General features: G+C 35.8%; 1 protein-coding gene across 15 annotated transcripts in view; it reads right to left on the reverse strand.

The window, feature by feature from the left end:
* Positions 1-764: 764 nt before the first annotated feature.
* The window catches only part of onecut (homeobox protein onecut), an 80,960-nt gene continuing 69,349 nt past the window's right edge, over positions 765-12,375 (reverse strand). For 7 of the 15 annotated variants that reach the window (XM_089857879.1, XM_089857874.1, XM_089857881.1 and 4 more), the window contains one exon: positions 765-5,453. In XM_089857879.1, the coding sequence (XP_089714005.1) occupies positions 5,137-5,453 (317 nt within the window). In that variant the 3' untranslated portion in view covers positions 765-5,136. Of the gene's footprint in view, positions 5,461-8,936; positions 9,028-12,375 lie in introns of all 15 variants that reach the window. The other 8 variants (XM_089857872.1, XM_089857875.1, XM_089857873.1 and 5 more) reach the window with 3 other exon arrangements.

Raw genomic sequence — 12,375 nt, forward strand, 5'->3', positions numbered from 1 at the left:
TGTTGAACTAGCATTGCAATATATTTTAATGACATAAGTTAAAGTATCTGTATATAGCAGACTATATTACAGACGACTATTGACAAAACAAAACAAGTTGATAAAGTACTATGGGGTCGATGGTGGCGACACCAATTTGGACAAATTTCTCAGGGCTCTTCTTTCGTTTGACAGACTTATAACTCACCTTTCTTTGTATTTTGTGGGAAAGGTGTCGCCCGTGCTGCATTCTTCAGGGATATTATACGGATGTTGACATTCTTTCAAACTTCATAGGCCAATTTCTATATATTCATGCACGTCCATGCAACCTCATTTATCTGCGATCAAAATTTAATTTTAATTTCTAGGAAGGATTAAAAAGCAGAGTTCTAATCTTCAAAGTGTATGTGGAGAGATGAAAGTAAGCTTATTTACTATTCTTTCTGAAACTATTAGATTTCTTAATGCCATCATCATAAGTAACGCGACAATGAATAAGTATGACACACGTTCCATGATCTATTGGCTTCTACGAAAGCTAGATTTGGTAGACCATTTGGATGGAACTAAAAGGGGGGTAAAACTTTACCTTCCATCTCGCTTTTTGGCGCCTGCGCTGTAGTCTTTTTTGTATTATGAGAGTGCATAAACAGAGACGGATGGTAATGTATGTCCTCCCGATACTGAGGGTTGCTTAACGTATCTCATGGAGTGTCACACTTATTCTTGTCCGGTTACTCGCGATACCATAAAGAACAAAAGTAAATCGTAAGACTTAAATGTCATGAGAGAGCCCATATTTAATGTATATTTCATTTTTCTTTCCTTTCTGAAATGTACATGTATTTATAAACTAAACAATTCTACTTGAAAAATAAAAACAAAAAACAAAATTTGTTTTTTATCTGGAGGATACTGGGGGAAGGAAGGGGGTAGAGCAAATTAATGTTTTATATATAAAAAAAACAAAGATTTTAATGGAATTGTATATTTAGTGTTTGTTTTTTCCCAAGTCTACTAATAAACCTTACATCTCCGCTAATTCTTACGAGTCTGTTTTAATTTTTCTTTTATAATTAAGCCATTTTGTTAATTTGTTTTTAAGAGGGGATACGTGTATTTTTAATATATCAATAGCACAGTGATGGGAGGGTCAGTTTTATCATTTATCTATTGTTCATTTTTCGGAAATTTTAGATTTGGCGTAAATAAAGATTTAAGTATGATCAGAATTAATTTAATTTCAGTTTAATTTAATTTAAATTAAATTAAATTATTTACTTAATTTTAGAGGCTACTTTGAGCTTTTAAATATTTTTAATTCGTTAAGAAAAATCATAATTAAATTTAAATTAAACACGAAAAATTAAATGTATCTTAATGCTGATCATACGTACTATATTATTGGGAAGGAAAAATGGTTTAATAATAAAAATTAAAAAATATTTGTTTTTTTTTTGTAAAACTATATGTTTGCGAAGATGTTTGTTTGTTTGTTGGGTTTGTTATTTTTCTCACATTGTCAATTATATAGTATATAAGACGATAATATTTTTATTATTATCGAAATGCATAGGGATTTGTTAACGCGTTGCGTTGTTCAATTATGTTTATCTTATTTAATTTTTTTTTGGTATTTTTTTTTACTATTTTTGTAGATTTTTTTTTGGAATTCTTTCCTTACCATTTGTATGTTTGTTTGTTTGGGCCTACATGAACGTTTTTTTAAATATTTTTTTTCCTTAAGCCATTGGTTTCAATAAAAATACAACAACTGATCACGATCGACGCACCCTATTTCTGTTATTTGTAATTCCTTTTTTTTTTTTTTTTGGTAAATCACGGATTTCAGCTTTTTTTTCAAATGTTTTTTTTTACAAATTTTTTATTTCCGACCGATTTATTATTTGTCAGATTTTTTTTTATCTTCTAAAAAATAAATATTAAATACTTTTTGTCGAAATTTTGTTTATTTTTGTATTTTTTTTTATTTTATTTATTGTTCTACGAAAAACTGCACCAAAGAACGTGAAAATCATGTTATTTTCAAATTTCGCTTTGTACATGTTTGTTGTTTATATTTTCAAAACTTAAAAAAGAAAAGAAAAAATGTTGAACACATTTTTTTCTTTATTTTTGGGGAATTAAATTTTGGGTTGTTTAATTTTTTTTTTAATTTTTAATGAAATTAAGTATCACTTGACAATGAAAACAGTGTGTGCTCCTTTCAGTATTTTTTTTAAGGTTTTTGAATTTAATTATGTTGAAATATTTCAATTAGTTTTAGGTTTAAAAATTAATTAACCATTTTAATTACGATTACTTTATTTAATTTTCTCTAGAAAAAACTGACTGTTTTCCTACCATTTAAAACTAAACGCGGTATGATTTTGTTGAAGCGACTATAAAATTTAAAATTTAATATTTTAAGTATTCAATAATAATTAAAATACTGAATATTTAAATATAAACCTAAAACTAATTGAAATTAATCAATATAATATTTCTATTTACAAGAAAACGCCCTGAGGGAGGAAAAAAAATTAAGTAATTTTTGGCGAATTATGGTTTGAATTTGAACTAATTAAAAAAAAACAGTCTAATTGTTTAAAAATTATTCGTGAAATTAATAAAAATTTAAATAAAATTTTTATAAATTTACGACAATTGTTTTTTTTTTACAGGCGCGATCTAGCATTTAATGTTTTTTTTTCTTACTCTCATATTCTGAACTATTTTTTTCTTAGCTATAGTAGAAAGGTATTGCTTTTGTGAGATAACAATAATAAAGAGTATTATGTCCGCCATTTTTTTAGGCATTGATTTATACATACTTCAATATTATCCATTAGACGAACCGCTCAGCGATTTAATTAACTTAAATCAAAGTTAAATGAACAAATTGAACGTAAGGTATTGGGGAGAAACTCATTTAACATTTAAAAAGTGGACATTTTTGCTGATCTAAAAAATAATAAAAAAAATCGAGCAATATTTGACTAGGCCTTACTGATAAATAAAATAAGGAACAAGTTGTACTAGAAACTAATACTGCTGTAAAAATAATTAAGTTTGCTGTTAATGCGAATTTAATTAAAAGGCATTAATTAAATCTTAATTAATTCGTGGTATTTATGAAAAACAAAATGGGCTTTATGTATTTAATAATTAAGTAGATATCACCGCTGGTAAAAACGTAACAAAAAATATGGCATTCTAGGATTTAATTTAAAATCCTGACTTTTTTCTTTTGGAATGTGACAATGAATTATTAATTAATTAAATAAATTAAAAATTATTTTTTCTTTTGTTCCTAATCACTCACTCACTCCTTAATTAATTAATTATGTACATGACTTAAATAAATTATTATAAAAATAAATTAATTTATCTACAGTGATTAATGAATCTTAATGGAGAAATAATTAATGAATGAATTCATGGAATGATTTTAATTTTCTTTTCTAAGTACTTTAAGTGCGCGAGTAATTAAATCACAATTAAAAATTAAATTAATGATTTTAATTAATGGAATGAGTATGTTGCGATCGTTATAAACTTGTAATAATAACTAAATAACAAACAATGACTTACGGGACTAGAAAAAATCGGACGTATAGTCCGTAGTTAAGTCTAATTAAAATTAATAATAATAACGTTTCGCTTGGAGCAGTTCGTCAAAGTCAGATATCAAACGCCTACATTTTATTTCAATTAAAAATGGCGTGCCGCGAGATTCCATCTTGTTTTTTTCTTACACAAATAAATCGTACCAAGATAATCAATATTTAATTCTTATCCTTTAGTTAATTATTCTCTCAAAATAAATTATCGTTAACTATTGAGCCATTTATTTAAATTTGCCTGATTTTTGTTTGTTTGTTTGTTTGTAAGGGACATACTTTTCATTAAAAGGGCCCACATTAATGTTTATACAAGTCCCATCAGTGTCACGAATCACGTGGTATCATCCCAAAACACGTGACCTATATATATATAACCCCCTTAATTCACAAACGGTTCAAAACTGACCCTCTTTAAAACACATTTTTGTCCGAGTATTTTAAGTATTTGAAACAATGTCCTTCAAAATTATTCATTCGTTTTAGGGTTAGCGACTCCTCTGTTATTTCTTTAATTCATTACGGATTGTTTTTCAATTTTTGTAAAAACAATAAGTTATTTTTGGTGTTCGTTTCGAAGTTGTTCTTATAGCGAAGAGAGGGCCAATTTGTAATGTTTTTTAATGAATTTAGAGATCAAAGTCGACCGTCGTTTCTAGGTAGTTTTTGCGATGATGTTAACGAATATTTGGGGTTGTTTATTTTGTTGTTTATTCGCTCCGAATGATTGTTATTTTTAACACGAAAACAGAGGCGCGGTGCGTCTTGCAAATCTTGGCCAAAATACATTTGTTTTTCATTTTGATGATGGGGGGTATTGTTGAATTTTTTTTTCATGTCAGCGTGTGTAGAAAACACTCCAGTTTTTATTATAATTCATTTGTGCTTATTATATTGGAATTATTCCGAAAAACAAACCTTATTTTTCCCGATTTTTATTTCATTTATTTATAGAAGGTTTGTTTGTTTGTTTATCATCTAAAATTAGCGTCCAGACTAACATTGACGGCGCTACCCTAATTTTCACGAGAATTTTTTGGGATAATTAGTTTTATTTACTCTCAATATTTTGTTTTTGTTTTCTTAAACTATAATACAATGTTTTTTGTTTTTACGTTATTGACCAGTTGAAATCTCATTATTACAAATGGGGGGTTTTGCAGGCTGCGGCAATTTTGAGGGGGCAGGGGGCGGGTCGTATTAACCTTTGACCTTATATATGTGAACCTTACGCGGCGCGGGGTTAGTAAGTTTCTTTCGGGTATTATTATTTGATTGGTTAATTAGGCTTTCTATAAAATTAAACTAAAAATATTACCTGCATTCTTTTGTTTTGTTTTCTGAACATGCTGCCGGGTTCGTTTGTTTTGGTTTCTGTACATGCAACATTAAATCTTGATCATGATGACGCGCGAACTCGACCAACAACGTTATACCGCACCATAAATTAACGTTGTTCTTTTTAAGATAGCTGAGTTGGTTTTCGTTTAATTTCGAGTTACGAGATGGTTCGAGAGGGGCGAAGGGCGCGTTAGGAGGTACTGACAACCGTATTGGAGGAACCACCTTGCGAGGACCCTTTGCCACTCTTCTCTTCATCTTGCCATTTGTCCTGCGACCGTCGGCGAGCGTTCATGAAGAAATTGCCGACGGTGCTGAGTTCGAGGCCCAATTGTTGAGAGATGGTTATTTGCATCTCCTTCGACGGTCGCTTCGTCTCTTTAAAAATAGCCTGTAGCGTACGCCGCTGCAGGTCGGTAAAAACAAGACGAGGTTTCTTGGGCGTATTGGTATTCTTTTGTTGGGACGCTGCTCCCTGCGACGACTGATCTTCTTTCCGTTTGCACGCTGCACCACCCGCAAACGATGAAAGGAAAAAAGAAACGAGAAATACCTCTAGGTTAGTCAAATAGTAAGGACAAAACATAATGGCAAACAGTCACTAGAATTATAGGCCTACTTTTAAACCTATAGGCCTAATCAAAACTCTCCTTGATACGAGGACGTATCTCTCACGTGACACTAGCTTCCGCCAAAAACTAAAATACAATCCAAAATCAATCGCGTTTAATATTTACAACAGAAAACGTTTGACGTAAAGTTCCAAAATAATTCTTTCCCTGCGTCGTTTCATTCCATTTTTAACAACTTGTACCGTCATGCAGCAATCTTATTGTAATTGAAAAAATAAATGTTGAGGGATCTACCACGCGAGCGAAGTCATAAGGAAGTGTAGTGTGGCTTCCAACTAGCTTCCCAAGTTCCCAACTGCCTTAACTAAAGTCCGAGGGAGAGAGTACTGCAGGGAAACGTGGCAAATCTGCCATTAGATAATGGTACAGCTCCTTCCATAGTATCTACTCCCTCGCGAAAACGGAGTTTGTGAAATTTCCCACTTTGAGACAGGTGCTTCGGTTGCCATCCATATTTCCCCACCTGTATATATATATATACACTCACCGATAAATAAACCTTTGATTCTGTTTCTAGCGCGGAAACTAAATAAATGAAGCGTCCAAAGTGTGATGCCTCACCCATTCATCATATTGCTGTCGACGCTAGTCAAGGGAGAGCGCCAGTTATAAGCTATGGGTGCCAAGAACTGAAGGAACAATCCGTGGCAATTGAATTGGTCTCTAGGGGGAGCTATATCAAACGGTTTGTTGCGGAATAGACTACGCTATACCTGTCTTGATTCGCAAAAACTTGTTCCTAGTCTCGTCTAGAATGCAATTAACTTTGGCCACCCCCCACCCCGCCCCGCCAAAAATTTGCAATTAAAGTACCCTAGTTCCCACCACAGAATGCGTGTTATAATTTTGGTGCGTGATGAAAGACGTTTGAAACTAATTCGCAACTGCTGACGAATTTAAAGTATACTGGCAGAAAAGCCCTTTGTGACTAATAAAACAGGAGCTAGCCTAAAAAGGCTTAAAATTCGTTAAGCCTTGGTCGTTCTTGTTTTCAATTTTGAAATTTCACGCGCCATAGCAATTACGCCACGTGCTTTGAATTTATAGAAATTTCGCGCGCTTTTTATACGTTTATTTAGAATATAATAAATCATGTCACGTGGTTTGTGAATGCGTTGGTCATCTAACCCATTGATTAAATTAAAGAAATATAATTAAATTAAATTAAATAAAATCCCCGGTAGAAGTCCGTATTTATAAGCAACTTCAGTATATATTAATAAAAACAGGGCACCAATTCTTATTAATTCCGAAGAGTTTGCGAAGTAGCCCGAGGCAAAAATTTGAATACTAAACTTAAGAGTTGGTTTTCTTTTTCTCCCTTTCTTCCAAAGAAGGAAGAAAGATCGACAAAGTGATTCGTTAAAAATATAGGCGCAATTTTGCACGCGAGTTAGTGTTATGTATGTAAACGTTAACGTGCCAGGTGTAGGCATTCGTTTACGCCAGTTCCCGCCTTTTCTCTCAAGCAAAGAACGGTATCCGAATAGCCCAAAGGTAAGAGAATGATTCTAAGGGATGAAAAGAGGCTGATCATAATCATCTCTCTCGAGAGAGGGAGCGGAATAGAATGGAATCACTTCTCTACTTCTCTAATTAATAATTCGATTTTGTCAAAAAGAGAGGAAAAGAGGCCTAGACTAAACGTCCCTTTTTCTTAAAATTAACGCGGAGTGAGATCTTTGATTCGCCACTGCAATTTTTCCGCTACTTTAATTTCGTTATAGAAATGATCCGATTTTTGCGCCTAAAATATTCACCTGTAGGTTAAATTTTCCCGCCTTTTTGAATATTTAACGAAAATATTTTCGTTTTCTGTTGACGATCGAAATAACGGCAATGAATCCGTGGAAGAGTATCACGTGACCCGAGGGCTTAGTTTGTGTGAAATATGAACTTTTTTTTAAAAAAAAGTTGGACATTCTTAAAAATATTAGAAATTTTGGTAAATTTGCTAAGTTTTTAATCGTTTATATTTTGGCAATTTTTATAAATAGGGCTTGTACAGAATCTAATTCCCAGCTAGACTAATATAGAAAAAAATTACACAATTTTTTTTATAAGGTGGTTGAAGGCTAAAGCTAACAGGAAATAAATTTGCATCTTATAGGGAGCTATAAAATCTCAACCCGTTAACCCTTACCATATTATCATAATCAAATTTAGACGTGTTAAGTAAGTACTCGTAAAAAACCCGGATCAATGTTATTACAAATTTAACACACACCCCAAGGGAGAGAGAGAAAATAATCTCTGTAGACAAGAATAATATTAGAAATGTATACCTAAATTAATCTCAATTAATCAATTAAACCGTGATACTTAAAGGGAAGGTAAACTACATTCGTTTAAAAATATGGTCTATGTCAAAAGAGAAAGCTTTAAAAGGTCTGAGAGCTCGTGCCTCGTGGTGTTTTGACGAGTTTTCCGAAACTCAAATGGTTGAGAGGTAAAAAATCATGGAAGATTGATTTAAACAATCGAAGAATTTGGGGGTATAGGAATAACCCAACGTAGGAAAACTAACTCAAAATTGACCTAATTTGGGCCGCGATGGTAAGGAAGCTAGAAAACTGGTAGAGGAGTCAAGTCTGGAAAAGGGAGGAACTGATATGATCAATATGAAGAATCGAAACCACGTGGGAATCAGGGGGGAGGGGGAAAGTTGGGGGGGGTCGGAAGTAAGAGTTGGCCTCGCCACGGAGATCACCCCTGATCTATAAAACCTCGCACGAGGTGGGGGTTTAATCCGTGACCAGGAACAGAGACTCGGAGGTGCACGAGGAAGGGTATAAGCGTGGTGTTGCGGGGGTAAAAGGGGTGGCTGGTTCGTTCGAAGACGTACTTGGGAAAGCTAGGAGAGAGAGTCGGTGTGCCCAAGTAAAGCTCGTTATTTTATAGATCTGTCGGAATAGGCCAAGAAGGAGCGGAGGAATATAGACTTTATTGAACGGAAGGGAAGAGGGCGGCTTCCGCCAGATATTTATTTGATTTGCGATTGGTCGAACTTTGCAACGTCATCAGCGAACCAAAATGCGCATGCGCGAGCTAACGATCACTCCAACGATCCGTTCCGTGTTTCAACGTTTACCAAGAACCCCCGTCCCTAGATCACGGGCACCCCGCTTTTAAATAATACATCCCCCCTTGTCCCCAAAAAGTATCGTGCCATCTTGACCTTGAAGGGGTCAAGGGTCAATTACAAGGTCGCTCGTTAGAATTGTACATGGAGAAAGGTTGGACGGTGGTTGTGACGTGATTTGATTGATTGATCATTGATTGTGTCGATTTTTTTTTTGGTTTTGGTTTTTTGATTGGTTTTGGCTTGGTTATTTGTTTGGTTTTAAATGAGAGAACTCACTGGCGGTAGGCCCGTCTCCTCTGTTCGGCCCGGTATGCGGCCTCAGTCGCCGATGCTCTCTGGTTTACATTGCTACGAGTGTGAAAGTCTGCAATGAAACAAGAGAGCACAAGTCTCAGATTCTAGAAATCGGAAACTTGCCCGATAGGTAGGTTTATATATCATCAGTTATCATTCATTCCCATGCAAATTTGGTTTCCCTTTTTTCTTTTCTTTTTTTCTCTAATTTTTAAAACTACTAAAGCCTATTTTAGAAAAGATTTAATCCCCACATTCTCTAATCATAAAATAAAACGTGGGAAAATTTGGTTAAATGGGAAATTTGTGGACCATTAATAGAGTCTCAATTTCATATGGAAGTTCATAAAATTCAGATTAAAAACCGATTTCAGTGAAAAAGATAACAAACCATTAAATTGAAATATATATATTTTAAAATAATTGCAACTTCTAAATTCGGATTTAAAGATACAGAATTAAGGTTATTGATTTACCTTGTGTACTTTAAACAATTAAAACTTCCATACGAAACCGTCGCAACTCCCCCAAAACAAAACGAACCTAAAATTAGATAATTCGAAAAATATATTCTTCCCCCTGAACTACTATTCTCTATTCTTTTAAAACTAAAAACCTTTATCATAAACGTCAACATTCGTCTAAAAAACGTTTTTTGAATAAAAATTGAACTAAATTTCCTTTTTTTTTTCTTCATTTCTTTTGGCAACACCTCGAGAAAAAGCAGCACGAGACAAAAAAAATCAGAGATGTTCTGTAGGTTTTTATATATAAATCTTTTTCTTCCAGCATCCATCTCTTTGGGGAGGCTGCATGGGGATGTTGAAAAAAGAAGGGGGCATCTCTTGTCTCCGGAGTTGATCGGTTGCGAGGCTGTGTATGTGAATGCGGGCCATTCCACCGCTTTAAACCGATCCATCTCAGAGCCTAAAACCAGAGATTACGTCACAGATCATTGATGCGAAGAAACTTGGCTCTTCTTTTAGTTATTTTCTCTTCCCGGCATCCTCAGCGAAAGGCAAAAGGGGTGTAAAAACATCACATTCGCCTTCTCTTTCTCTCCGCTCTCAGTTCTGGTGGAGGGTGCATCTCCAAAAATAAGCGATGGGTGTTACCAAAAGGGTTGGCGCTGTTTCCTAGCGATTCCAGAGGTACTCGGAGACCCCCTCCAGGGGCATCATTGATTAAATTCCACCATCTTATAAGTATATTCAAACAATGGTGGATATCAGAATAATGTTTTAAGAGTAGGTGGGACATCCTTCTTCGAAAAGAAAAGGGTTGGTACTATCCATCTCACGGTATTCTTCCTGGTTCCTCCTCATTGGCTAGGATTGTCCGAAGAGATGCACCCCAAAAAGGGTCCCACGAATGTAAGTAACAGTTGGCTTGACTCCGGGCCACTCCGGGAGAAGTTCCCTTAGAACTTGGAAGGTGGGCGTCCTTAAAATTCCAACATCCATATCACCTCCCGGTTTGGTATGGTCTGTGTATGTCTTCCAGGAACATTCTTCTCGTAATATTGGAAATAGGGGGAAACAAAAAGGAAAAAAAAACCCAAATGGGGAAGACTCGGTAGAGATTTAGCTGCCGAGGTTGCGGCTAGTTGTCATCGATCTGTTTGCCTTGGCGCGTTGTCCCGGGCCCTAGGTGGGATAGCCGGCTAAAGGTGGAAGAGGAAGACAGACACACACTGTCCCGAGATGGAAACGTAATAGGAAGGAGGTGTAGGTGTTGTTTTCCTCCTCCCACGCAGCGAGAGACGCCGGATGCTGAGAAGGAAGGGCGCTAAAGTGGGCAGACCAATCGGCGGGGTTCTGTCGAAATCAATGACTCATTCCGAAGGCTTCTTCGACCCGAAAAGGGCAGGGCTGCGTCTCAACGCGCGCTCTCGAGCAAGGGTTTTCTCCTCGAGCCTTTCGCCGTACTTTTTTTTAGATTTCTGGACTCCGTTCGATCAATGGCGAGGCGATATAAAGCGCGCGTCGCTCTGTTCAAGAAACAGAAGGGTCGCGAGAGCTCGAATTGAAAGGAGCTCCCTGCCAGTCCGCTGCAGCTCTCTCCTCACCTCTCTTCCTCGATCTTCGTGCTCCCGCCGCCTCTTACGATCTCCGCGGGATCGTTCGCTTCTCTCTCTCTCTTTCTCTTTCTCTTTACCTCTTCATCTCTTGGGCTCAGGTTTCCGCGGCGCTGTCGTCTCTAGATTCCAGAGAAGCGATCTCTTCATCGCTCACGTCGTTCTAGCTATCCCTCGGAAGTTTCGGGTTGTTTGGGAAAGTTGAGAGGTAACTTGGAAACTTAGAGATGGGTTCAGGCCGTTTCCGAGTTGGTTCTTGAGTACTTGATTGCTTAACTAAAGTTTTATACTTACTGATCATATTTTTGTGGTTTAATGGGTTGTTTTATTGACTCGCTTGGGATTAAGTTGTGGTTTATTTGGGTGCATTCCAGAGGGTTTCATGATGGGGAAGTCTTAGTGGGTTCTTTCCCTTGGTCCACGGACTTCGACTTGTGAGGTATTGGCGAGCCGGACAGAAATTTTCGTGTGTTTGCTCTTGGAAATGTAAAGTCTTCCTGGTTTCTCATAAAATCCTTTATAGCATGTGATATTGAGGAATTTAAATCTTCTTCAGACCAAGGCTTCGGATTCTTAGATATCAAATTAAGCATTCCTATTCTGGCGTTGCATTCTTTCCTCCATCCAAGGCAGATTCTATATTTACATTATAATTAAACGCTATACTTACTCAGATAACAAATACTTCGCGAATTCTTTGAGGTGGAATTTTCCGATACTTTTGTTTGGTCCGAAACTTGCTTGACCATATAGAGTTGTACGAATTCAGGTACAATAGAAATGTAAGCATTCCTATTGGATAGCCGAGAATCTCGGTTTTACATACGGTGTCCAATGAGAAAATTGGTTTCAATCCAAAGATATTAGTTTGAACTTTTGACTTTCGTAAAGATATCAACGTCTCGGAATTTAAGTTGCCGCAATTGAAAATTCGTAAGTCGTCGCTTTTCAAAGGAGTTTTCGGATTCTTACTGCGGGGTTGTTCTTCTCGAGTTTAGGAATCCATTAGGCTTAATTATCAAGTAAGAGTGTGACTTGAACTGTTCTTCACGCAGGATCGTGAAATCATTCTGTTTCATCTTGAATGGACTTAATCTTGAACTTGTTTGCGAAATCCAAATCTTCCAATTTCGAAACTTTTCATCCTTTTCCTCAAAAGGTTTTCAAAAAACGGTGTAATTTTCAAATCAGTTTTGACTTTGGTTTTCCATAAAACAATGCAGTTCACGATCGAATCAGTCCTGGAAATTTTTCAAAGCAAACCACGTGTCGTTCTTCATTCCACACCTAAAAAGCCTCAAACCTTCTTCATCTATAATCCATCCAGTTCCTCACATCTTA

The sequence above is a fragment of the Phalangium opilio genome, unplaced genomic scaffold (assembly GCF_054372755.1).
Source record: "Phalangium opilio isolate 3A_F unplaced genomic scaffold, DU_Popi_V2 ptg000011l_1, whole genome shotgun sequence".
Classification (NCBI taxonomy): Eukaryota; Metazoa; Arthropoda; class Arachnida; order Opiliones; family Phalangiidae; genus Phalangium; species Phalangium opilio.